The sequence below is a fragment of the Desmodus rotundus genome, chromosome 3 (genome assembly GCF_022682495.2).
Source record: "Desmodus rotundus isolate HL8 chromosome 3, HLdesRot8A.1, whole genome shotgun sequence".
Taxonomy (NCBI): Eukaryota; Metazoa; Chordata; class Mammalia; order Chiroptera; family Phyllostomidae; genus Desmodus; species Desmodus rotundus.
In genome coordinates, this window is record NC_071389.1 from 80893292 (window position 1) to 80920452 (window position 27161).

At 41.3% G+C, this 27161-nt stretch overlaps 1 protein-coding gene across 2 annotated transcripts in view; it reads left to right on the forward strand.

The window, feature by feature from the left end:
• The window catches only part of ADTRP (androgen dependent TFPI regulating protein), an 87114-nt gene that overhangs the window by 17018 nt on the left and 42935 nt on the right, over positions 1 to 27161 (forward strand). The window contains exons 2-4 of one of the 2 annotated variants that reach the window (XM_045199596.3): positions 6227 to 6370; positions 16463 to 16597; positions 18088 to 18189. In XM_045199596.3, the coding sequence (XP_045055531.1) occupies positions 6341 to 6370; positions 16463 to 16597; positions 18088 to 18189 (267 nt within the window). In that variant the 5' untranslated portion in view covers positions 6227 to 6340. Of the gene's footprint in view, positions 1 to 6226; positions 6477 to 16462; positions 16598 to 18087; positions 18190 to 27161 lie in introns of both variants that reach the window. The other variant, XM_024565318.4, reaches the window with a different exon arrangement.

A 27161-nucleotide genomic window follows, 5' to 3' on the forward strand; every position in this document is an offset into this window, starting at 1 on the left:
GAGGTGTATAGTTTATGGTCATAAACTAACATAGTGGTAGAAATGGTGGGAATGGGAAAAATCGCCAGGGTAAGTATGTAGTGTGAAATGGGCAGTGGCTGACCCCACTCCCTGGGAAATAGCAACATGTAAGGAGCTGGTGGGAGAAGATGGACTCACAGAAGAAGTCCAAGAAGGACCATCAGAGCATGTTAGGAGTGCTGGGAGGAGAAGCACTACTCACCTGTGGCTTCAGGGCTGGCTATTCCCTGACATCCTGACTACCCCAAGTCTGGGACTGTTGTCTCTTTAATAAGTCCTCTGTGCTTGTCCTTCACAGAATCTACTGTAACTATACATTGATACCTGATTGTGTTATTGTTTAATGTCTATCTCTCCTGATCAATTATAAATTCCATTAGAGCAGGGAATGGATCTCTCTTATTCCCCAGAGAAGCCTCAGAGACTATCAAGTGCTTGCTCAAGGATTTGTGAAATTAAAGAATAGTGTTCCAAACCTCCAGAGGGTCGAGAGTTCTTAAAAAATGTCACTTATAATAATGAATTGGGTATCTATATAATGTTTAATTCAAAGTGTAAAATAATGCCCATTGTATATTTTTAGTATTTCCTATGTAAAATAAATTCAATTTCTGTAAGTTTTTAAGAAGTAAGAACAATTCATACTTCATCTGGATATGACTTGAGGCCTTCAAATACTTGGAGATTGGGGAGAGGCAGGCTAACGACAGACTTAGTATTTACTATTTTGAATACTATGTAGCTAAGTGGTAACACTGTCACTGTTCCCAAAGTTCTACCTGTTCCCCAAAGTGCCAGAGAACAGATGGACAAAGTGCTTTATAAAAATTTACCTGGTCATTCAACCATGGATACAAAGTATCATGTAACTATGGTCACAGTATAGTATTTCCTTCAGGCATACTTTTGTAAAATAAATTATAAGAAAATACATTGAATTAAGAAATTACGTATTTTCAATATGCAAATCCTCATATGTAGCCATGTGCCTCATGATGATGGTTCAGTTGTCCATGTGAGAACATCCAAACCTAGAGGAAATTTTATAGGAGTTTATTTGAGCCAAACTGAGCACTTGGAATAATACCTGCCATATATTAAATACTAGAAATCTCTTTCAGTGAATGAAAAGTAAAATAGAAACATATGAAGGGGGAGACCAAAAAAACCCCAGAATTATTCTGGAGGGCAGGCCCCTTGTAGTACAGGCTTCCCCACTAGTGAATGTTCTAGGAACCCATCTGTATCAGTGCACCAGCTGGTGTTGTTGTGAGAGGCTGTGTTCAGCTTCAGTAAATTTTTTTGAAGACTCTTTTGACTTGTTTGCCCATTTTATCATGGGTGATTTATGAGTGCATCTGCCCACAAAGTGCTAAGCAGTCAGCAGTTTTGTACAAAAAATGGCATGCCCCGAGCAACTTGTTTTTATTTCCCAAGATGAAAAAAAGTTCTCAAAGGGAAACTTTTTGCTGATATGAAAGAGGTGAAACAAACAAACAAAAAACCCAGCAGAAACACTAAAAGGCATCAAAATCCATGCATTCAAAAACTGTTTTGAGCAGTGGAAGAAAAGGTCTCAATAGGTATATTGCATCAAATGGAGAGTACTTTGAAGGTGACTGGAGTTTGAACATATAAGAAAAAGCCCACAATTTTTTACAAATAAATGCTGTTTTGGGGGGTCTCCCCTCGTACTTGTTTTACATTGCAGGATATAGGATAGGTAACTTCTAACACAGTAAATAGAGATGATATACAGGCAACAAGATCATGTGCTCCCACCAGGGTGGTTATGCCTCCCAGGGTTACTCTGGCATTTCAAAGATGTGTTAACCTAGATGCACAAGAACAATGGGCAGGGCTTACTTAATTAAGGCAACAGTAAACCTTTTACCAAGGAAGTTATAGGCCTGGGTTGTGACTACCTACTGTGACCTGCCCAGTGAAGTTACTTTCGGCCACTGAGCTTGTCAGATTTGCTACATAGTTTATTTTCATTCACCGAGTCAATGACAGACTGCATGTACAATGGTGGTCCCACAGGATCAAAAGGGAGCTGAAAAATTCGTATCACCTAGTGATGCCACAGCCATAGTGAAGTCACGGTACAAGGCATTGCACAAATTGCCTACAGTGTTCATTCAGTGTGGTAACATGCAGGATACAGGCTTGAAGCCTAGGAGCTGCAAGGGAACAGAATTCATCACCCCAAAATATGTCTATCTGGCATAAGGATTATTTTAGGCTGGATAATTTTGAAAGACAGCAGACTTGGGAGAAGCTCTGAAAATCAAATAGAAGTTACCCTTTGTAAGATAAGAGGGGAGCTATCTTATCTCTAGAAACCCTTATCAATGCAGAAGACTACTATGAGTTAAATCTGCATAAAAACCTTACCTTGCTCTCTGAGTTTTTTTCTGGTAACCTCCCCCTACCCCCAACATCTTTCGTCTTCACCTGAAGATGTTATTTAAGGTGATGGCTTTAGTCATTTTGGCAAGTTACTCAGCTTTCCTGGGTTTCTCCCATATTTACAGGATATAAATGTTGTATGTTATACATGTTAAACTTTTGTTTGTCTTTTGTTAACCTGTCCTTTATTTCAAAGATGTCTCAGCCAAGAACCAGAAGGGTAAAGGGAAAATTATTTTTTCTCCCTTACAGAGCAATGGCTACCCCGTACAGCCTAGGGGTGTAGTGGGCTATACCACCTAGAGTCGGCGTGAGTGCTCTCTCAGGCCTTCGCACAACAATGAAATTGCTGATGACATTTCTCAGAATGTATCCCCCATTGATAGGCAGTGCGTGACTGTATATACTTGTATACTTGTACATGTTGTAATTTATTGAAATGCTAACAATTGAATTTCAATGTTCAGTGTCAAACCTCTTACAAATAAATTTAAATAATTTTGTCAATATTTATGAAAGGCCTCAACTGTGAGCATTGAGGCTAATGCAGGGGGAAAAACCTATGTTAAAAGGTCAGTCTCCAGGTTTGAACATACATGTTTTCTTTTCTTTATTTATTTTTATTGATTTTTAATATATTTTATTGAGTATGCTGTTACGTTTGTTTCATTCCCCCCTTCATTCCCCTCTGCCCTGTACTCCCTCTCCTACCCGCATTACCCACCTTTAGTTCATGTCTATGGGTAGTACATATAAGTACTTTGGCTTCTACATTTCCTATACTTTTCTTAACCGCCCCTGTCTATTTTGTACCTACCATTTATGCTGCTTATTCCCTGAACATTTTCCCCCATTCTTCCCTTCCCCCTTCCCACTGATAACCCTCCATGTGATCTCCATTTCTCTAATTCTGTTCCTGTTCTAGTTGTTTGCTTAGTTTGTTTTTATTTTTGTTTTTTAAGGTTTGGTACTTGATAGTTGTGAGTTTATTGTCATTTTACTATTCATAGTTTTGATCTTCTTTTTCTTAGGTAAATCTCTTTAACATTTCATATAATATTTAAAGTTGTCCCAGAGGTTCCTAAGCCTTTCCTCATTGTTTTGGATTCTTGTTTCTTCATCCTGTTCTGGTTGAATGTTTATTTCTTCCTTGTGGTCCAAACTGTTGATTTGAGTCCCAGTTTCCTTCCCATCACTGTTGGTTCCCTGTACATTTTCCTTTATTTCATTTTTCATAGCCTTTATTCCTTCCTCTATTTTGCAACAATACTCAAGCATTTCTGTGAGCATCTCAATTACCAGTGGTTTGAACTCTGCATCTGATCAGTTGTCTATCTCTTCATTGCTTAGCTGTTTTTTTTTTCCTGGAACTTTGATCTGTTCTTTCATTTGGGCCATATTTTTTTTGTCTCAGCACACCTGTTATGTAGTAAGGGATGGAGCCTTAGGTATTCACCAGGGTGGGGCAACCCAGGTTGCTGCATTGTGGTGCTCTATGTGGGGGAGGGGTCTGAGAGGGAACAGGGCTACTTGTTCTGTTCTCCAATACTTTCAGTCACTTCCTCCACTACCCACAAGCAAATTGGGCCCTCTGGTGCTGATTCATGGGTGGGTGGATTTGTGTACATTCTAGGACCCCGTGCATCTCCCCAGCGAATTCTCCTGTGAGGCTGGGAGTTTCTCCTGCCATGTCAATCCCCACAGTTATTTTTTCAGTCAGAGGTTTTGAGGCTTTATTTCCCCTTGCTGGAACCCTGGGTTGCATGGTCTGTGTCGCTCCTCAGTTGTTCCTCCTGGTTTATCTGCACGCAAATGTGGGACTGCCCAGTCCTCCAGCTGATGCCTTGTCATGAGTCCTCTCTGGCCTGGTTGCCCATCTCCACCCCTCCTACTGGACTGGATGAATGTTTCTTCTTTAACTCCTTGATTATTGGACTTCCATACAATTTGATTTTCTGGCAGTTCTGGTTGTTTTTTGTATTTAAATTTGTTGTTGTTCTTTGGTTGTGCAGGGAGGCAAAGTGTATCCACCTATGCCTCCATCTTGGCCAGAAGTCTGAACATACACGTTTTAGAGATTTGTGTGTTTGTCTTCCTCTCTTTTCTCCTTGTGCCTCAAATTCTTACCCATCTACAGATTTATGCTTCAGATGTTTTTATAAAGGAATAAAACCCCTACATCTACAGTGATATTTACCATGAAAATGCCCTGAGAGACATAGCACAACAATTTAAATGTGCACCAAGTTTTAAAACATATATATGATATATATATATATACATATATATATAAACATATATATTATAGTCTTGTAGAGAATTTTCTGATGAGAGAGAAAGGATATAAGGGGCTCAGCAGGGAATGCAGATTGTTTCTTTGTGGTCAGGCACACTGGTTAGAGGACAGACTGCAGCTCTGCCTCCTAAGGTTTTGAATGCTTCCTTTTAGCAGTCAGGGCTCCAATTTCCTCATCTGAAAGTGAGGATCATAAAAGTACTTAATTAAAAAAAACAAAAACAAAGATAATAGTACTTAGTTCATAGTGGTGTTTAGAGTGTAAATGAGTTATATGTGTCAAGCCCTTGGAACAATACCTGTCATATATTAAGTACAGTAAAGTATTACCTGCTATTGTTATTTACAATTTTAGCCTAGGCCATGGAATTGTGTACAGAGTTTTATGTCACCCATTTCCCAGAATCCTCGCTCCTTTGGGAATGTTTATAGTGCAGACCCTTTATTACCAGCTCAGGTTTGCTGTACACCCATCTGCAGGTCCTAAGGTTTGCAATGGGATGACTGACTCACATGGTGGGTTTGTTTTGTTTTGTTTTTTCCTGCAGGTACAGCCTGTAATTCTTTCTCCCAGTACTTGTGCAGCCTGGTTAAATCACTGAACAGCATCAGCTACAAACTTATATAACTGCATCGAGAGCATTTCCCTTAGGAATTTGCTCAGAACCATCCTAGTTGCCCAGGGAAACAAAGTGGTGATGTCACAAGGTATCACACCTTTAGCTCTCCCTCAGGTCCCTTTGCCCAGCTTGAGGCAAGGCTCAGGTCTGCAAGCTCTGCCCAGCCTGAGCACATTCTTGTCCTCTCCCAGGCCATGCAGAGACTCTCACTCTCTCCCAGCAATGTCTAAACTCAGGTATGTTGGAGTCAGGACCACATACTTCTTCTTTGTCACAAGCCAGTTGCTATGCTCCTTCTCTCCCAGGGATAGAAACACTTAGGTGAATAAAGTGTCTGGGGCAGCCCTGGGTTCTTTTAGGATATAGATACAAAACTAAAACAAAACAAAACCTTGGAACTTCTTCCTGGAGGTCCAGAGGTTGTTTCAGATTTTATGGGGCATCAGAGACCTCAGGAGTAAGATTACAACATCCTTCCCTTTATACTTACTTCCCTCCTTGTCCTAAACATGCCCACAATCTCTCCTTCCTGGTTTACCAACCTGCCCCTCATTCTCTCAAGAGATATTGGGACTTCCTTGTTCTGCTCAAATGAAAAGGAAAGAAAAGAGAATGCAGTTATAACAGTATTTCATCAGTTTAGTGGCACTTCATAAGAAGGTTAGTTAACCATACACCCATCCCAGCTTAATAGGGCAAAGTGCAGCTATTGCTTGGATCTCTGCCTTTATGCAAATCTGCAGATTATCTGTTATCTAAATAGGATTCCTGAAAACAACCAATAATCCTGTCACCGAAGTTCTCAGGAAGGGGGCCTATAAGGGAAGCAAAATTCAGTCTTGGAACTCTCACTCCCAGAGGTCTGTGTGTTTTACAGCTCTGCAGCCTGCTGTAGGACCTCAGCTCCTACCCAACAAGACGCCAGGGGAAAGCTACTAAAGACATTCACAGTTGCGCTCTGGTCACAGCAAGCTATGACGAGGACTTCTACATGCATATACCACTTCCTTGTTTTGAACTGGTATGTTTTCCTCAATTATTACATCTCACAAAAAGAAAAGGATAAGCAGAAATCCAAAATCTTTCAAAATGGTGGACAGTGGAAGTACTTGACCTTCCTTAATCTGGTAAGTCCATATGAGCATCTCAAGAAGTAATCGATTTGTCTGTAATATTAGATCTTCTACATATATCACCTTTAAGTTTTATTAGATACAAAATTCCGTTATTTCTATTCCTTCTTCATGGTTTTTGAATTTTGGGTTTCTCTTTTACTTAAAAGTTTACTCTGGGAAGCCCAATTTAGAAGTTATTCATAGATACCTTTTGTGCTTATTAATCATTAAATGCTTTTTTTGAAAAGAATCTTGGGGGCTCTTCTCAGTTGATCTCAAATAGGGGGGCTAAGTTAATGTTTTCTTCATGAGCTTGACTACAAATGCAGACAAGATTTTGCACCTGGCTTGGGGAAATCTGTGAGGAAGGCAAAATGGTGTATGTTGTATAGAAATGTAATTTCTTTTGGAGGAATAATGCCATTTTACAGCACACACAGACTAACAGATTTATCTGAGAAAAGCAAATATACATTGCCATGTTCAGATCCCGCTTCAGTTTTTTATAGGCTCACATCTCCACCTTAAAGGACAAAATCACCCAACCAAATGGCAAATGCAGATTTTCAACTATATTTACAAATGAATCATATGACTTGATCCCTTCTTGTCTTTCTAACCCTGATGACCACATTCTAATGAATGAAGTATGAATGAATGGGAGAAAAACAAATTTAAAAAAATATTTTGGGAACACATAAACAGATTTTTAGAGTTAAAAGCTAAAAATGGCACATCCTTTGGGGATGCTAATAACATTTGATATTTTTAACTAAAATTTAAGTGCCAATATCAACATCTGATTTCAGAAACTGGAAAAATATTCCAATCCTTTGGAATCAGACTCCTAAGCAGAGGTTGTGTTCATGGTCAGAAAAAGTGACACTCTGAAATACTAAGGGTTTGAAATTCAGAAATTTCAAATCAAACAAGCCTGGAGGTTCTGCTTCTCCTTCTCTGGTCATTTGCTAGCTTTTGATTTAGGCCTGAAAAATCTGAAGCCTGAACACAGCTTTATTGTGCTTGAAAATATCAAGGTGACTATTTATTTCAATCATAGAATTTTATAGAAGTAAAAGAAAACAACAACAACAAAAAAGCTTTTGCAGAGCTAGAATAACACAATAAAAATCTTAGCTTTGTGTATTTGTTGGCTTTATGTTTAAAATGATCAGTGAAAAGAGAACTGTGTCTGTAGCTAGAATGAATAATTTAAAGAAGTATAAATTCCAGTGTCCCACCTTACATTCATTATGGTTAAGAACAGATTTATCACCTACTCCCACAAACCAGCTCCCTGACTTCTTAATTCTACCTCGATTACATGCCCCAGAGCTCCCACATTTCTAAAAATGAAAAAAAAACCCACTTATTTTGTCAGACATTATTATTTCTTAGTGAAATATCCTTTTGCTTCCCTAACCAGTTATCCACTAAATCTTACGTGTTTTCTTTTGCTTAGTTCACCCCATCTTCCTTAATCTTACTGCTTCTCTCATTACAGGCTCTAATTAATTTTAACCTGGATGGCCAGATCATCTCATTGTCCTCTCGTTATCAAATCCATCCATCTACCACTCTGGTCCAGATTAATCTTTCCAAAGCACTGTTTTTGTTTTTGGTTTGGTTTGGTTTTAAACATAAGCCGTCTTGAGAAGTGTGGTCTGCTACTCTAGAAACTACAGTGGCTTCCTTCTACCTTATGGTACCAATTCCAAACTACCCAGCCTTCAGGTTGCCCTCTCCCAAGGAAGGCTAGTCTCTTCCCCAGGAATGCCTGTGTATTCTCCAGTACTGGTCCCCAGGCTTCTTGCTATAACTACTCAACCCATGTCCACACTTTCCTTGAATGAAAGGCTTACCAGCTTCTCCACCCTTTGTTATTTGCATAGATCACCTGAAATCCCATATTTTCTTTAAAATCTCTGCTGACCAACTCCGGCTCCAATTTGGTTTTCCTTTCCCTAAGTTTTTACAGCATCTTTCAGTGTCTACTTATTTATATGTAGTATTGTTTTCTAATTTCCACCCACATGTGAGTCTTAATATTCCAATCAGAATGTAAACGGCTCCAAAAAACAGGAATTTTGTCCCTTAGGTCCTTGCCAGTCCTAACAGTCTACGATCCTAAGTTGTATTTGTACAATTGCTGGTGCAGAGTACCCTCATAATAAACACTGGGTGACTTGGTATGTTGGCTGAACTTGACCTTAGCTTTTTCTGCATTCCTGAGCGATTAGTCCCTTCTGACATCTTCTGGCCCTTGAAATGAGCAGAGAGGGCTTACCTGTGGCTATTTCCTTTCTGAGCTCTGTTAGATGTCATTTGGAGAATGTGATAATGCAAAGTTTCTCAGTTAGTGAAGATGGATTGAATGTATTTCAGAGGATTAATTTAAGAATAGATTTCAAATACGTTACTTAAGGTAAAATGTTGGGCCTTAAAATGTCTAGTTCTTAAGGTCTCGTGCTGATTAATGGTTATGTTTCCTAATGACTAATTAGTGTTAAGTAATGATTAATTATTTGACACTTGTGCCTATAAAGTTATAAAGGTCTTGTAACTTCCTATAACATTTTACATTTTATTTTATGTAAGCTTGTTGAAGTCTGTACCTGACCCTGCTTTCCAGGAAATTAACACCCTTCCCCTTTAAACAGCTTTACTTGCTAGTTGGCTGAATATCAGTTATCCCACCTTTTAAGAGCAAAGTCCACCTTAGTGGAAGTCAGCATTCTGAGTGGGCCTCATTTCCTCTTAAAGTTATCCCAGGGGATTCAAAGGGAAGAAGCACAGGACTAGTAGCAGGGGGTGGGGTGGGGTGGGATGAGGTGTGAGGGGGTGCCACTGATAAGTGGTCATGGTGACCAATTCATGCCTAGTGCCTAAGGGAGAGGTGGTGTCACTTAGAGGTTACAAGCAGAGTTTTCAGGTCATGAGCTCTCTGGGATGGTACTTCAGCTTCACCACCTACTGGCTCTGTGACCTAGAGCTAGGCATTTCTTTGTGCCTTCCATTTCCAAATCTATCAAACAGGAATAAAAATAGTTCACCCTGGTTGGTGTGGTTCAGCGAATTGAACGCTGGCCTGCAAGCCAAAGGGTCCCCGGTTTGATTCCCTGTCAGGATTAATGTTTCTCTCCCTCTCTTTCTCCCTCCCTTCCCCTTTCTCTACAAATAAATAAATAAAATCTTAAAAAAAAAATCAGTTAACTACAGAGTGACCATGAGGGATAAATAACATGGCATGTGGGAAGCACTCCGAATGGTCCAGGGGTGTCCAACTGCTGTGGGCTGCCTGCAGCCCAGGGTGGCTATGAGTGCAGCCCAACACAAAATTGTAAATTTACTTAAAACAGTATGAGATTTTTTGTGGTTATGTGTCACAATGTATTTAATGTGTGGCCCAAGACAACTCTTTTTCTTCCAGTGTGACCCAGGGATACCTAAATGTTGGACGCCCCTGAAGCTGTAGATGAGGGAAAGAGAAGATGGGAGTGGGTGGTGAGCTTCTAGTCATCTTATCTTTGGGTAGTGGTGGTACAGAGGGGAGGGTAATTTAGCAGAGCATGGGTCTCCTCACTGAGCACCATGGTTGGTGGGTCATGTTTCCAGGCAAGGGCCCTCCAACTTCTTCATTGTTCACTGCCTCCCTCTGCAGGGTGTAGACTCCAGCTTCCCATGGAGTCGCTGCTTTCCCTGCAATAGCTGCCCAGGTGGATGCCCTCAGCACTGGGACAGTCCTGTAGGTAGAGATTGCAGGCTCAGGCAGGCTCAGCACTGAGTGGTGCTAAATGGGGAAGCCCCCAGAGCTGGGCATGGAAGCAAGGCAGTGTGTGGACATCCTCAGGGTGCACATGTTAGCTCAGGATTCCTGTGCCTCAGTCTTCCACCAATGTCCTGTCTCAGTGACTGTCTCTAAACCCCAGGGAAGGCAAGCTGGGGGCGGGGGGGTCACAGAGTTCATAGAGTTTTCTAAATTTTCCTCTTTTAATAAATAGTTGTCCTTCTGAAATATTGTTAGGGGTGATAATACATAACTGGGTTCTCTGGGAGAGACCCTGAGTGAGCCCCTCCCCACTCCCCTACCCACCTCACCTTACCAACAGAGGCTTGACTTTCCCTCCCCTCTTCATTAATTTGCCCAAACCTCAGGCAGCTCTGACTTCATTATCCTCAAGCTCTCAGGGTGACTACAGTGACTTCATCACACAGGTCCTCAGGAATGGCAAAGCAGGGCCTGGGGAAGAGAGAACCTTGAGGAAGCTCCATTGGTCTGAAGTCTAAGGTAGCCCATGAAGAGTGAGAAGACAAGAATTCATTTATGTTACAGAACCCAGTTCAATACGTGGGGCCAACCTTTAATGCCCATCATCAGGCTAATGTATTAATCTGTAGAACTCTTAAACAGAACAGAGTCAGATATACATTTAATTGTCTATTTTACAAAAATACTTAAGGTCACTGTTTTTAGCTCTCAGAAAGCTAAAGGGATGAGGGCTGATAGAAGGGAATAGTCACCACCAACATCCAAAATAAAATAGCTATAATTTATTGAGCAACCATGAGAGCATTTGGGTAGGTTCTTTACACCCAGTGTACAGATTGAAGGCTTAGCTTCTGGAGTCAGACTCCCCGGGTGTGAATGCTGGCTCTGCCTTTCATTTGCTGTAGGATCTTGAGTGAGTCACTTAACTTCTCTGTTCCTCAGTTTCCTCATATGTAGTGGATACTATGGGGTGGCACTCAGATCCCCGTCCCCCATCTCCCCAGGCATTGAGGTACTCATCCCTTCGCTCTTGCGAGAAGTGTTGTCTGCTGATGACTCACAGCCAAGAATCTGTCCCAGAAATGAGCTCAGCAGAAGGGAGCTGCCTAGACCAAGGCTGAGGGACCTCCCTGGGGTTGCTGTGTCCAGTGACTGGTTGGCTTGGGGTACAAAGTCCAGGCCCCAGGAGAACACTGAAGAACCCACTGAGCTCCAAGGCTCCTTCAGGGATCAGCTGATTCCATGCAGCTGCACTGCCTTTTAGCTCAGTCCCATTCCCTACTTCCTTCCCTCACTCTTACAGATGATATAAGAGCACTGTCAATGAACACTCTGCAAGCAGACCTTAGAGTCTCAGATTCTGTTTCCCAAGGAACCTGACCTACATAACGTAAAATAATACACTTACAGAAAAGATTCCTCCTCCTCCTCTGCCTTTTTCTTCTTCCTACTAAAAGCCTATTAATACAGAGCCTTCCCTGGCCTGCATTATATCTAATACAACTTCTAGCACCCTATAGACACTCAGTGGATGTTGATTTCATGAATAAATGGCCAGAACATGGTTCTAACTAGTAAGAGCCACTTTCTATGGACTTTAGATGGCCTACCTATGGCCATTCTACTACACTGAAGCCCGTGGTCATCTGCTGTCCAACTGTGGCCAAGCATGCTTATAATTCTTCTTTCCAACCTGTCCCTCAACATTCTTCTTTTCTTTTCTTTTTTTTTCTCATCATTCCAGCTTGCAATTTTATATCATTTCTTCCCCTATGTGCTTTTTCTCATCCTTTATCTCAGTTTTTTACTTAGGCTAAATGCATTAATGATGATTGAAATAGTATATACATATCCTACAGATAAATATATTTGGCAAAGTCTTCCTCTACCTACCCCAAATGCCACCACCCTAACCACCAGTTATATAAAATACTTATCACAGTTAGTCCCCATTTGTTGTTTTATTCTGAAATAGTCTCTCACTGCAAGTACAAGTATTGCATCATTTGCAAGGCAAGACCAAAGAAAGTCCCGGCCTGTCCAAGTCAGGCATGGAGTGCTGAGCTGGGCATTGGAATACCTGACTCATCTAAAAAGAATTGTAATGTCTTACTCAGAAAACTTGTGGAATCTCCCTCTCTGGAATTATTTTTTAAATAGAAAAAAAAAATCTCATTTCTTGCAATAGTTTAAAAGGGTTCTGGCTTAAAGGCAAAGACATAAACTCGATGACTTAGAAAGATTGTTTCTGTGATTTCAAGATTTTCATGAATTTTGTGAAGATACATGAATATAAAAACTGAATATCCTTTAGCTATGGTTTCTTAAATTGCACTAGTTATAAAAATGTAAGTTCAGCTCTCCCAAGTAGTAGGTTTGTCAGCTAGCTACAAAAATGGAAGACATCTAACAAACTTAGGCCAGCAGCATTTCAGAAAAAGGCACAAAAGGACAAACAGAATTAGGAAGGGACTGGTAGAAAAAATACATCAGAGAGCAGCAGCTCTGAAGTAAGTCTTGGTCAAGATACCATTAGCTCTGCTTTCCTGGGCAGCCAAAATAGTTGAAAAATGTAAACAGCAGTAATGTTGTTAAAAGAAGGCCAGTTGTTGCTATCTTATTTTAATGCTGCTGTGTTATTCTCCTCGGGCTATCATAATAGAGCACCACGGACTGGGTGGCTTAAACAACAGAAATTTACTATTTCTCTAGTTTCCCATAGGCTAAAAGTCCAAGGTACTGGCAGGGTTGGTTTCTCCTGAGTTCTCTCCCCTTGGTTTGCAGACAGTCACCTTCTTCCTATGTTTTCACATGGTCTTCCTTCTATGTGTCTATGTCCTGATCTCTTTTAAAGACACAGTCATAACTAATTACCTCTTCAAAGACCCTATATCCAAATACAGGCACATTCTGAGGTACTAGGGGTCATTCAACACATCAGTTTTGAGGCAGGGGACACAATTCACCCCGAATAACTATTATTTTCTCCCTTCACCGTTCTTTCAGTGCATGTTTTATAAAACATTCCATTGTATTTTCCTTAGAGAAAGAGCAGGCCATTATGCTGTTTGGTGAGCTAGTTCAAACCCGTCCTTAAGGTCCCCAGAAGCCTCCTCACTGAGTAAGGTCATGGCACCTCCTTCTCCTTACCCTCCAGCTTTGCTCCAGTGTGGTTCTCTGCGCCCTAGGTCCTGCCTCTTTTTTTCTCTTGGCTACACCCTAGCTCTCTGTTGCTGGGCTGCTATGTGGAGGCACTGTAAATATTCCTTGTTGATATAGATGATGGTATGTGAATGTGGATTAAGATCAATGGGGACAAGGCTGCCTGTCACATGCACAGTTGGTATCTTTACTCTGTGGCATATGCTTGTGAAATAATGTGTGAGCTGAGGGTGGAGGGGGAGGAGTCATTGGCAAGTTTGCGGTGTGGAGCAAATTTTTATTGGTGAATGAGAGCCATGGAAGCTCTGAGTAATGTGTTCTTTTCCTCAATCCAATTTCCACATTCTGTGACTGGGAAAGGCAAGAGCAAGTCAGGATGAGCTTGACTCATGATGACCCTAGGAGGCTTTTACTAAGGAAAGTGGTCACATGGACTTCACATGCTGGGTGGAGGCAGCCTCTCCCCAAAGGGGGAAAACCTGGCAGACACTCAGTGCTCAGTATGTGATTAATTGCTGTGTTGATAGAACAGAGCAGGCCTCCTCACCCAGAGCCCAGGCCCCATGCCTGCCTTTGCTAACTAAAGCAGTTGCCTGCTGTGGGCTGAATAGCTGGAGCTGAAACCTGGTTGGGGTAGGGGTCAGTGAGGAGGGACTTCTAACACCCCTGTGCAGAAGACTGCATTTCAAATTCTACAGACCTAGGGGCTAAATGTTCAAAAGTAGATGACAAGTATTAGGATGGCAACCTCTTCATGACATTTAAAATTGCTGCCCACCCCTCCCTGAAATGCCCCCTTCTTGCTTGAAGCTTCTCCTTCAAGGACCATGAGTTTACTGTACATCCCTGGTTTTCTACCATCTGACCATTTTTTGCTGTTTTGCTGGCCCCTTACCCCCTTCTGTTCCTTATATGAGGGCATTCCTCAGCATTCACTTCCCACATCTCCTTCTCTTCTCTCTTCTGCTTCCTCTCTCTAGCAATCTCATCCCACCAGGGCAGTTCAACTCCCTAGGTCTCCACAAGCCCATCTCTACTGAGAAGGCCATGTCTGATTTTCCAAATGGAAGTTCCTCTAGGCAAGTGGTTCTCAACCTCAGCTGCCCTGATTAGAGTCACCTGGGAGAATTTTGTCATCCTGAAGCCTAGGCCAAACCCCCAGATCCATTCAAGTAGAATCTCTGGGCGAGTGGAAATCAGACATCAGTATTTTTTGAAGTCATTTGTAAGTCTCCCTCCTGGAGATAACTGTCTCTTTTCTGATCTCCCACAGTTCTTTATCTGAACTGTTCTTAGAAACATAATATATATATTTTTTAAGTCTGCCTCAAGAACCAGACTCTGGGTCTCAAATCCTGGTGTTGACATTTATTAACTATGAGACTTTAGGGAATTTTGTTCATCTGTCTATGCTTCAGTTTCCTCATCTATAAAAAGAGTTAAGAGAGGAAATAATAATAGGACTTAGCTCATAAGGTTGTTATTAGAAATTAAAAGCCTAGATTAGTACCTGGCACTTAAAAAGAGATAATTAGAAGTTAGCTCTTATAGCTTTGAGTAGTCACTAGAATTTATGTTTAATCCAGTGTTCTAGAATTTAAACATATATAAAGATCACCTGAAATCACCTGGAGAGTTTGTTAAAAGAAAATTCTTGCCTTGGCCAGGTGATTCAGTTGGTTGGAGCATCATCCTATACACCAAAAGGTTGTGGGTTCAATTCTTGGCCAGGGCACATACCTAGGTTGTGGGTTCAATCTCTGGTTGGGGCCCATACTGGAGGCAACAGGATTAAAAAAAAAATCCTGCATTTCTTTTTTATTTTTTAGAGAGGGGAAGGGAGGGAGAAAGAGGAGAGAAACATCAATTGGGGGTTCCAGGTCCACAAGCCAGGCATGTGTCCTGACCAGGAATCAAATGAGCAACCTTTTACTTTACATGTTGACGCCCAACCGACTGAGCCACACTGGTCAAGGTAAAAATTCCTACCTTCCCAGGAAGCTTTCAGGTGATGCTGGTGCTCCTGGTCTGAGGACCTACCTGGAAGTATTCCTTACCTAATCCACCCCCATATCATCTCCTGCCCATACCTTCAGCCCAAGGAGTCTCAGGAGGCCAACTCTGTGAGGTCTTTCCTAAATTCAGACCTCAGAGGTCATTCACCAATAGCCAACTTGATACATCAATCTCTCTAGGATCCAAAACTTGCCTGACTCATACTCTCAGAGCAGAGTCCTGATTCTTTTGCATCCATCCAGAGCTTTCAAGGAATAAAGGGATTCTGATGCAAGCATAATTCAAAAACAACCCCAACTCTGGATTAGAAGTCACAGGTTTGTGCAAAACATTAAGAATGGGCAACATTTGCTTTATGCGTTATCTTACTTCTTTTAAAAAAGCCCTCTTCTCCTATATATGACCTTGGAGTATTTAGTGCCTAACCAGAGCCCATAGCTTGCTGTGTCCCTGTGGATTTAAATCCCTCTCTCAGACAGGTTTTCTCTGTGATGCCTTCAGGCACCCCCTTTTAATGAAGGAAGAACCTGGCTTCTCCCTCAGATAAGCAGATGCCATTTGGTGCATCTCCCTCAGGAGAGCACACAGCTCCTTCATGGTGCTCTTGACTCTGATTCTGGCTTCTCTAATTAGATGGCAGCACCAGGCATTTTCTTCCTAAGAAGAACATGTCCACCGTTGTGTCTGGCCCTCTGCCCCGGCGCTGTTTACTCGGTTTGTCCCACCTCTGAGCAGCCAAGGTATCTAGCTCATTACATTCTGCTTTTAAGCTGACTCTTTACTTTTTTTTTCCCATTTTAGCTTGAGTTCATTACACTAAATACTGTACACATTATTATCCCCTAAACGACTTTACTCAATCAGTTTTAGCAGCAAGGTCAAGGCCCAGTGAGCTGGAAGACCAGCCCTCGAATTGGCTTTCAACCAAAACAGCCAACAGTCCCCTCCTTCTTAAATCAACATTGCTCCCAGAGGGATAGAGCTTTGCGTCAGTGAAGAATGTATTAATTAAAGCAAATGAAAACGCCCTCATTTGTTGTAATGAATTTAGTTCTTGCAGGCCATTTTCTATGGAGTCGCCTGCCTGGAAGATACGCTGAAAAGAATGAAAGGGAAAAAACACATTAAGTTCATAACTGCCTTCAGAGACCTGTTTTTCACCACGCTGGCCTTTCCTGTATCCACAGTGAGTTGCAAAGATGTATATGCAGTACGATACACATGTACATGTGGACGAACTCATCTCCTGGGTGGCAAGGCTGTTTGGGAGTCCATTATTGTAGACCAGAACAACTGCGTTTGCATAAATGTCTTGAGGACTGCATCACATTGCCCAGAGTTTTCAGGAAATAGAGCACATTACTGACAGACTTAGCATTATTAGCTAAGCGTGTCTTTGTGAACATTTGACACAGGACCCACATTGCTGTCTAATAAAGAAGTTTAAAGGACCTTTCTTAATCAAAACACAACTAAGTTAACCTTGGTTTCAGCAGGGTGATGGGGATAGAGAGTGCTAGAGAGAAAGATAACTAATTTTCCCTTTTATACATCTTGGTTCACTTGCTATAGTAAGTATATGTTACTTCTGCAAGAGGAAACAGCAAAAAAAAAAAAGGCATGAGAAACTTAAAGTTTGCACATGAGACAGACAATTGAGGAGAGAGAGACAGACAATCTGTCTGAAATACCCACTGTGGGGCACAAAAAGGGGGCCTCATTCGTTTTGTTGAATGAATGGACATTGGAAAGAATCAAGACGTATGCAAGGGAGAGTAAGCTTGTCTGCTGACACTGTCCACGTTTCTATGACGTGCTTTAGTTTTCGTTCATTAGAATGGAAACAAACCGAGATCAAGCATGCCGGCTGCCCAGCAGGGCCTATAATTAGACATGACTACCTCCTTCCACCTGTCATTGTCCTACTTCTTATAGTATTGAGACTTGAAACTTCAATGCAAAATGAAACTCTCAGATAACAGAGCAAGTACTGGCATTCCAGTTTCGCTTTGCAGGACGCCTCTTCTTCAGTCCCATAAATCTAAAGGCCAAGATTTTTTATAACAATGGAATTTACTCATTTTTTTAAGGCCTACAAATCGAGCCTTTGGAATTTAAGAAGATTGGAAGACTAATAGTTTCTTTTTTCCATCTCTAAATTGACTTTGATATAGAGGACACTTTGAAAAGACAGCCAAGGGATATAAGAGGATGAGGATCAACTTAAACCTCTGAGCAATGGAGAGATTCAACTCTCAGTTAACTAGCTTGTGAGTGGTCCTGGGAGTTTGTCACTCCTCTCTCCTAGCCTTACTGCCTCCCCTTGCCATGTCTATGGAGAGGGTGGGCAAGGAAAGTGTAAGACTCAGGGCATTCCGAGTGGCTGCTCTCAGCACTCCTGGGGACAGTGTAAAGAAGAGAGAAGTCATTGGTTAAAATGAAATGTCTTAATGGTCTGCAAACACTGTTTGTCTATATGCTCACTGCCTGCCCCAATGACAAATAATTGATCCCTGACTCTTCAGATTCCTTAGGGTATGAAATTTTTTCTTTATTTTACATTTTTATAATGTCTTTAAAACTGTTATGTATTTTTACTTTGCTATGTTTTCTTGGTTATCTTAGAGAGCTTTGACTGAAAACACACCTAATGCTATTTTTGTGTTTTATTTTCAGTTTGTATTTTTGTCATTCTGGATCCTGTTTCTCTATGATCGAGAACTTGTTTACCCTAAGCACCTAGATGATATCTTTCCAGTGTGGATGAATCATGCAATGGTGAGTAAAGGAAAAAGTCAGGGCCTATAGAATGGCAATAACCTCTGTACTGAACTCTAAAGTGACTTATTTATGTTTCCAAACTTTTCCTGAACCCCCAACATCCTGTTCACTCCTCCCTTTGCATCCCGTCACTATTTATTTAAAGAGCTCATCGAGAATATAAAATGAATCAAAACTGGTACTGTAATTACAGTCACTGAGAGCAGAGGGGATGGCCAGGCAAGACTCTGCCAAGTTGCTCATGAAGTCATTGAAAAGACATGCAACCATAAGGGCAGGCAACTTCTTGGCAGCTGCAGTCGTGACAGAGAAATGACTTCAGCAAATAACATGTAATGAAAATTCTGGTCTAGAAATGGAATTAAGCAAGCTTTAAAAAAAATCCACTCCAACATCTAAAGAATATCTCAGAGTTCAGCAGCAGCTTCTTAGCTAACACAGGATTATTCATCGCAAGTGGAATGATTATTTACATATTCTATGAATGCATTCTTGTTTTTTTTTTATTCTTGCACTTTTTTTTTTATCCTCACCCAAGGATGTATTTATTGATTTTAGAGAGAGAGGAAGGATGGGAGGGAGGGAGAGAGAGAGGGAGAAAGGAACATCAATGTGACAGAGAAATATCTATCAGTTTCCTCTCATGTGCACCCCAACCTGGGACAAAACCAACAACCCAGCTATGCGCCCTGACTAGGCATCATCCCTGCAACTTTTTGGTATACAGGAATGATGCTCCAACCAACTAAACCACAACAGCCAGAGCCATGCACTTATTTTTAAAGGGCTAAATAGTAAACATAACGCGTTGTGAGACATTCAGGTTACTAGCATCTGAATACCAGTAACACTCACCTGGACAAGCAGGATGGGAACAAGGCTGCACAGGTCTTAGATGAAAGATGGGCCTGAGTCATGGGCACTACTGCATGAAGAAATCATTCAGCATCCTAGCTTTGCTGTTTCACACTTACAAATGTATTTCCACATTAGTCAGGGATTCAGAGTGAGGTTTCAGAGTGTGTGAAGCAAATGACATTTAAAAACCAGGGGAATCACAAGGCAGTAGCATTGTCAAGGCTCCTCAAGATGACAGCCTTTATTTGACCCTTCCATTGTCTCTACACTCACATGATTACCAATCAGGAAAAGCAGCTCAGTCCACTGACTCTGCCCCTCCAATGTGCCTCATCCCCCAGTAAAAATATACTTTCAGTTTAAATATGCACTTGGTGAGATTACTGATTACTGAGATATCCAAATTCTAATCTAATTCAGAGTTCAGCACCAAAAACTACGTGTTCAATGAGTCTTACCTCTCAGAGAGCTCCTCCTACCACCTTCTTTTTGTCTGACCACCTGTTCCAGGGAAGGTCTGCCCACCTTTCTAATTCCCAATTAGTATTAATCTGAGACTACTATTAAGGGACATTCCTGCTTTTTCATGGTACTTTACTGAGCATGTTCCTCAAATATGGGTTTGTTTAACTCACACAACATTTAGATAACTATAATCCTGATTTATACAAATTAGAAAAAAAAGCTCGGAGAAGTTACGTGATTTGCCAGGGGCCACAGAGCTGATAGGTGGGACACTAGGATTCAAATCCAAGACTGATTTTGTTCTCCCTTGTTCTTTGCTACAGTAACTGAAGGACTGTAGTCTGATCTTGTTTCCTAATTCACCGGGCAATCAAAAGACTGCTTGGTTAACATAACAAAGTGAGAATTCAAAACATCCAGAATCCCCATCTGTATGCTAATAAGCTAAAACATGACTTAAGAAAATTAAGTGATTTAGGACAACTAACTGAGCTAGATGTTACTAAAAAAAAAAAAAAAAGAAAGGCAGAATCTTTCATTTGTGTCTTTTATTTGGGGCTGACCACAGACATCATACCTTTTACAGGCTTTGTGAGCTCATCTAGTAGTTTTCCTGAAACTATTACAAGTTTCCTGGCTCTTTATGGTTCCATTTTCCAGATGAAGGTAGGGTTAGATTTCTTCCAAATACTTGTTTTAGTGATGCCCAGCATCTGTGACTTTGCTAAATAGCCACATGGTTGTTTAATAATTTTAAAACAAGATAGCTGTGCAAGGTACATCAGATCCAAGAACAAAGACTACAGTGTACAACAGAGATCCTAAAACATTTTTGTGCCTTCACAACAGGGGTTTTTTATCTGCTCCTAGTCCTTTGGTCAATCAAGTACCCTGAATCTCTCCGAGAGAAGGGGCTAGGGTCAGAAGAGGTGGGACAAAGGCAACAAAGAGCAAAGAAGAGGTGGCAACCTGCCTTCAGTCAGACATTGACTCCAATTCTGTTCATTTACATGGACAAAATCCCAACAGAGCCATTTCCAAGAGGAAATGTTGGCATCAGCAAGGCCAGCTTTGTGGTCTTTTCCAGACTTCCATGCTTCCTGTTGGCGTCTGCTCCAAGTCCAGTGTCCTTGTGACTGCATCTCATCCCTCTCTCCAGATTGTGTCCCTTATGCTGGACATTTTCTGTCCTCACTATTAAATTCTTCTGGCCTATTGTGTCAGGGAATGCTTTCTGCTAATTTCTTAAATACTAGTATAAACAAATATGGAAATGGCTGTTACGGGGTCAATTTGTTAACACTTTCTACATTTAACACTGTCCTTCCATGACAACCCAAAGGAATGACTACCCAGAAACCACCACTGTGGCAGCCAGAGTGACGATGAGCAGTCAGGCCAGACAACTGGTACTAGTTGCTTACACATACTTGCGGCTGGCCCTGCTCTTACAGAGAATTGCTTTCTGTACTGCTCCTTTTCTCTTCCACAATATAAGAATTATTGGCTACATAGTCAGTGTCGTAATTTCCTAAAAGTTTCCTTCATTTCACAAAAGATTTATATTTGCTATTTTAGCCTTAGCTTTGAAATATCTTACCTGTTGCCATTTGTGATGATGCCCTGGGCTTTCTGAGTGGTATTTGTCATATTAAGAAATACCATTCTCCCCTTTGACAGAGTGCAGTTCTAAAACTTTCATGATTTATCAAGTCTTTGGAACCCTTCCAGTGCAAGCCTTCTAGCTCACTGGAGATTTGTCATGGCAGTCGGACAATTCAAAGACGATTTTCATCTTAATGGACATTTTTCTACCTTTGTTTTATATTCAAACCAAATAGTAACATCAGTGAAACGTTTGCATCAACCATGGACAGGCTACCTTCACTGGTGCCCTAACACTCCCATTTGAGCTGGCTGCCTTATTTCAAGTCAATCAACCTGACGTTTCACTGCTAAGCAGTTCTCCAGTCTTCATGAAAGAAGGGAAAGCACAGCAAAGTACTCTCCAGGTTTGCCAGGAAAAATTAGCTCCTCAGGTCTTATCTAAATGACTACTAAAGATAGAATCAGAGCAGATGATTTAAATAGTAGAAAGAGGACTCAGTAACTGAGGAAACTATCAGATGGTAACCTGAAGGGAGCTGGGGAACTTATTTCTCAGAAAAACAACCTAAATTGCTCAGGTTTCCCGAAAAGAGGGATAAAATAGATAAGAGAACCCCCTCAAATCCCCTTTGCATTTGAAAATAATACATGATAATGGAGAATGTGATGCAAGTACTTTGTAAACTACCAAGGACTGCATAAATATGTCATTATCATGTAAAACTCTCAATCCATCGGCAGAGTTTTAGAACTGAAAAGACTTCGTTGATATTAATGGAAGATTACAAACAATCTGCTCTTAAGAACCAAGCCTTACTTTGGCTCTATAAATTGGGAAAATATACCAAATACAGCTACTTTGTTATTTAATGTGTTGTCTTTATCACTGGAAGAAATAATTATTAAGTACTTACTGTGTGTGGGGCACCATGATTGATATTTGATAAGGGTTTTGACTTCTAGCACCCTAAATCTGGGTGAACCTAGTATATACACAAAACACTGCAGCAATAAGATAACAGTTAATACTAATATAAGACATTGATATAGGCGCTGGCATGCAGCTGTGTGTGATTACTGCCAAATGAAAGACGTGGACAGGAACGCTTTATGCCTGTTGTGTTCTGGCCTGGATGTGACCAACTTCTGGGTCATGACTGAATAATGTGAAAGGCCTTAGAGCTCTCTCCAGGATGTAGTGGGGCATCAAAATGACAAGGGAGTGAAACTCTAACCCTTCCAGTTTTTTTCTCACTCATAGCATGCAAGATGCTATCTTAAATTCAGACCCAATCTTAGATTTTTCTCTTTCACCTTAATGTGAAATTGTTGGGCAGCTAAATAGAGTTAGGTGAGTCCTGAAGAGTAGAGAAGGTCAAGTGCAGGCATGTCAGTGCTAACTGGCCACTTTTGTTCACCAACATTATAAAGCCCTTCTGCACACCTTCCTGGTTTTTCTTTTTTCTTTTTTTTAAAAATATATTTATTGATTATGCTATTACAGTTGTCCCATTTCCCCCCCTCACTCCACTCCATCCTGCCCACCCCCTCCCTCCCACATTCCCCCCCTTATAGTTCATGTTCATGGGTCATACTTATAAGTTCTTTGGCTTCTACATTTTCTACACTATTCTTACCCTCCCCCTGTCTATTTTCCACCTATCATCTATGCTACTTATTCTCTGTACCTTCCCCCCCTCTCCCCCTCCCACTCCCCTATTGACAACCCTCCATGTGATCTCCATCTCTATGGTTCTGTTCCTGTTCTAGTTGTTTGCCTAGTTTGCTCTTGTTTTTGTTTTAGGTGTGGTCATTAATAACTGTGAGTTTGCTGTCATTTTTACTGTTCCTATTTTTGATCTTCTTTTTATTAGGTAAGTCCCTTTAACATTTCATATAATAAGGGCTTGGTGATGATGAACTCCTTTAACTTGACCTTATCTGAGAAGCACTTTATCTTCCCTTCCATTCTAAATGATAGCTTTGCTGGATACAGTAATCTTGGATGTAGGTCCTTGCCTTTTATGACTTGGAATACTTCTTGCCAGCCCCTTCTTGCCTGTAAGGTCTCTTCGGAGAAATCAGCTGACAGTCTTATGGGAAGTCCTTTGTAGGTAACTGTGTCCTTTTCTCTTGCTGCTTCTAAGATTCTCTCCTTCTGTTTCATCTTGGCTAATGTAATGATGATGTGCCTTGGTGTGTTCCTCCTTGGGTCCAGCTTCTTTGGGACTCTCTGAGCTTCCTGGACTTCCTGGAAGTCTATTTCCTTTGCCAGATGAGGGAAGTTCTCCTTCATTATTTGTTCAAAAAGTTTTCAATTTTTTGTTCTTCCTCTTCTCCTTCTGGCACCCCTATAATTCGGATGTTGAAACGTTTCAAGATGTCCTGGAGGTTCCTAAGCCTCTCCTCGTTTTTCTGAATTCTTGTTTCTTCATTCTTTTCTGGTTGGATGTTTCTTTCTTCCTTCTGGTCCACACTGTTGATTTGAGTCCCAGTTTCCTTTGCATCACTATTGGTTCCCTGTACATTTTCCTTTGTTTCTCTTAGCATAGGCTTTATTTTTTCATCTGGTTTTCGTACAGATTCAACTAATTCTGTGAGCATCTTGATAACCAGTGTTTTGAACTGTGCATCCGATAGGTTGGCTATCTCTTCCTCGCTTAGTTGTATTTTTTCTGGAGCTTTGAAGTGTTCTGTCATTTGGGCCATTTTTTTTTTTTTTTTGTCTTGGCACATGTGTTACTTTAAGGGGTGGAGCCTTAGGTGTTCCCCGGGGCAGGGTAATGCTGGTCGCTGAGCTGTGATGCTGTACGTGGGGGAGGGGCTGAGAGGGAGCAATGGCACCCGCTCCCCTCTCCACCGGATTTCAGTCTTTCACTCTGCTACCCACAAACTGGGCCCCTCTGGTGCTGGTTCCCGAGTGGGTGGGCTTGTGCATGCCCCAGGCCCCTGTGGGTCTCTCCAACGACCTCTCCTGTGAGGCTGGGAGTCTCTCCTGCTGCCGCCCCAACCCCCACGGGCGTTTTCAATCAGAGGTTTGAGGCTTTATTTCCCCGCGCTGGAGCCTTGGGTTGCGTGGTCTGCTTCGCTCCCTCCGTTTGTCTGGTTTATCTGTGCGGAGTGTGGGGCCGCAGGGTGCTACCTGCTGCTCTGCCTGCTCCGTTCTCCGCAATTCTGAGTCTGGCCCTCTCGGTTTATGTGTGGGAATGTGGGGCCGCAGGGTCTGCTAGTGGTCAGACTGCCTGCCCTGTTTATCCCACACCCCGCCAGTCTCGGTCCCGCCATAGCCACGCGAGTCCTCTCCACCCTGGTGCCCGTTTCTGTCCCTCCTACCAGTCTGGATGAATGTTTATTTTTTATTCCCTTGGTGTCGGACTTCCTTGCCGTTGGATTTTCTGTCAGTTCTAGTTGTGCGAGGAGGCGCAGTGTGTCTACCTATGCCGCCATCTTGGTTCTGTGACCTTCCTGGTTTTTCAACCCAGGCCTTCTTCTGGACAGCGGAGACTCACAGCTGAGATACCTCTGAATAGCTCAGTGGTTTTCAACCTTCAGAAAATAGATCCCTCTGTGAACCTAAGGAAATCTATGGGCCATTTCCCAAAGAAACACATATACCCATAACATTTTGTGTGACTATTTTAGAAGGTTTATGGACCCTCAGAATTCCATTTATGGGCCTCAGATTAAGATCTCCTGGTGTAATTGAGCATGTACTTGTAAAGAGAACCCCCAAATGGTTGCTAATTCTGAGTTCATATCAAAAAGACAAAATCAAGTATACTCATTTTTCAAAGTCATTATTGTGTGTTCAATGATGTTTTCATTTCTATGAGGTGATAAGAGAAACATGAGATATAGTTCCTAACCTCAAAAAGCTTAACTTACAAACATTATATATCTAATTATATATATATATATGTCCCCCCACACAAATGACCTTTTAACCTGTTAAAGGCAGAGGCTGTGTTCTCCAGAATCTTCAGGAGAACATTTGGACAGTTAAAAAGCAAAAACAACCCCCCCTAGTATTAATCCTCTGAAAGTCCATGTCTGAAAAGAAAGAGGGACCTGGTCAGTGTCTCCATGGGGAACTCTAGGTCCTATCCACTTCTGTTTCCCCATGTCATAATCCATGAACCGGAGTGCGTCTGCTGATACAACGCCCCAGCCCATATGACTCAGAGGGTAGTAAGTGAGAGCCTTTGGAGGATGCTTAAAGCAAGGTCCAAAGTTAATGGAAACCATGCAGCTCTTGTACAGTGAGGTGGCTAGAAAGTAAACCCCCATATAGTATCTTTGTAAGCCACACCTTTTAACACAATTTTTATAAACTATTATCTCACCATAGACAATCTGCTTATTTTATACACACACACACATTTATTTTTATATAATATATTATCTTATTTATAGAGTGCTTACTATACCAGGCTATCTTTTAGGAGCTGAGGATACAGAAATAAACATGACCCTCCCCCCCCCCCATCTGTCTTTGTGCAGGACACATACATTCTGTTGGGGAAGAGAACAGTAAATATGTAAACAATAAATAAATAATAAAATGTGCAGGTGTTTATAGGTAGTAAGTGTAATAGGGTGCAGAGCAGTCAGGGTGGTCAGGGAATCCCTCTGTGATGAACTAATATTTAAACAGAAATTTGGATAATGTGAAGGAGGCACTACAGGAAGTTCTGGCAGAAGAAGGGCTCAGCCAGACAGAACAGCAAGGACAAAGACCCTGATAGGGAATGCGAGCATCTTTAGGAAACAGCAGGAAGGCTACTGTGGCTGGTTCAGGCTGAGCTAAAAAAAGAGGAAAACTATAGAACTGCAGCCAGGGTTTGAGTTATGCATGCCTCACAGGATTTATAAGGAATTAGGATTTTTCTCTGAGTATGATGGGGAAGGGCATCTTTTCAGGGAGGCCTTATCTGGTGGGGGAGCACTTCCAGTGTTTAAACTACATAAACTATATAAAGTCTGAGGAATAGGCCTTAGCTGTCCCTTCCCAACATATTACATATAGTATATACAAAATAGTACTAAGGGCTATATAAATTCCTATTTCTTTTCAGTATCTATCTATCTATCTATCTATCTATCTATCTATCTATCTACATATCTACATATCTATCTATCATCTAATCTACACTGCATTTTATTATTTATCTTGCTTGCATTTCAAGAGCATCACATTCACTACACACTAAGAGGGACACAGTGGAGGTGTGATGGGGGAGCAGGGAATGAAGGCCAGTTAGGAGGTGCTTGCAAAGTGCAGGAGGAGATGAAGGTTGTTTGGGTTAGTGCCATGGCAGTGGTATTGATAAGATTTTTAGCTTAAGACACAGGGTAGGAGTAAGGATAGAGATGCTAGGAGAGGTCAAAGGATTGTATAGGAGGAAATTGATTCCAAGATGCCTGAGACAACAAAATCTAGGGAGCTAAGCATATAAGCCTAGGGGAGAGTTCTGGGCTGGTGAGATAAATTTGGTTGTCTTTATCATAAGGATTGTTTTTAAAGTCAAATAAGATCGCCTAGGGAGTAAGAATGGTTAGAAACTATATCTCAGGACTTGGCCTTAGAAATTCTAGTATTTGGGAGGAAAAGGAGAATTCAACAAAGAAGATTTAGAAAGAGGTACCAATTAGTTAAGAGAAAACCCGGTGCAGTTTAGTCTCCTGGAAGTCAAGTATAAAAATGTTTCAAGAAAGAGGAAGTATTTTATGTGAAAAGCTGCTGAGAGGTTAAGTAGGGTGACATTGTAAGATGACTTGAGTTAAGATTTTTCCATTGGATTTGGCACTATTGAGCTTTCTGGTGTGAGAGCAGTTTAATAGAGTGGTGGGGAGACATAGAGCCTTAATAATGCTGTATGTATTAGTTTCTTTTGCTGCTATAACAAAGTAAAATAACCTTAATGGTTTAAAACAAGACAAGTCTGTTAACTCACACTTCTGGAGGTCTACAGTCCAAAATGTGTCTTATGAGATAAAATCAAGGTGTCAGCAGAGCTGCATTCCTTCTGGAGACTCTA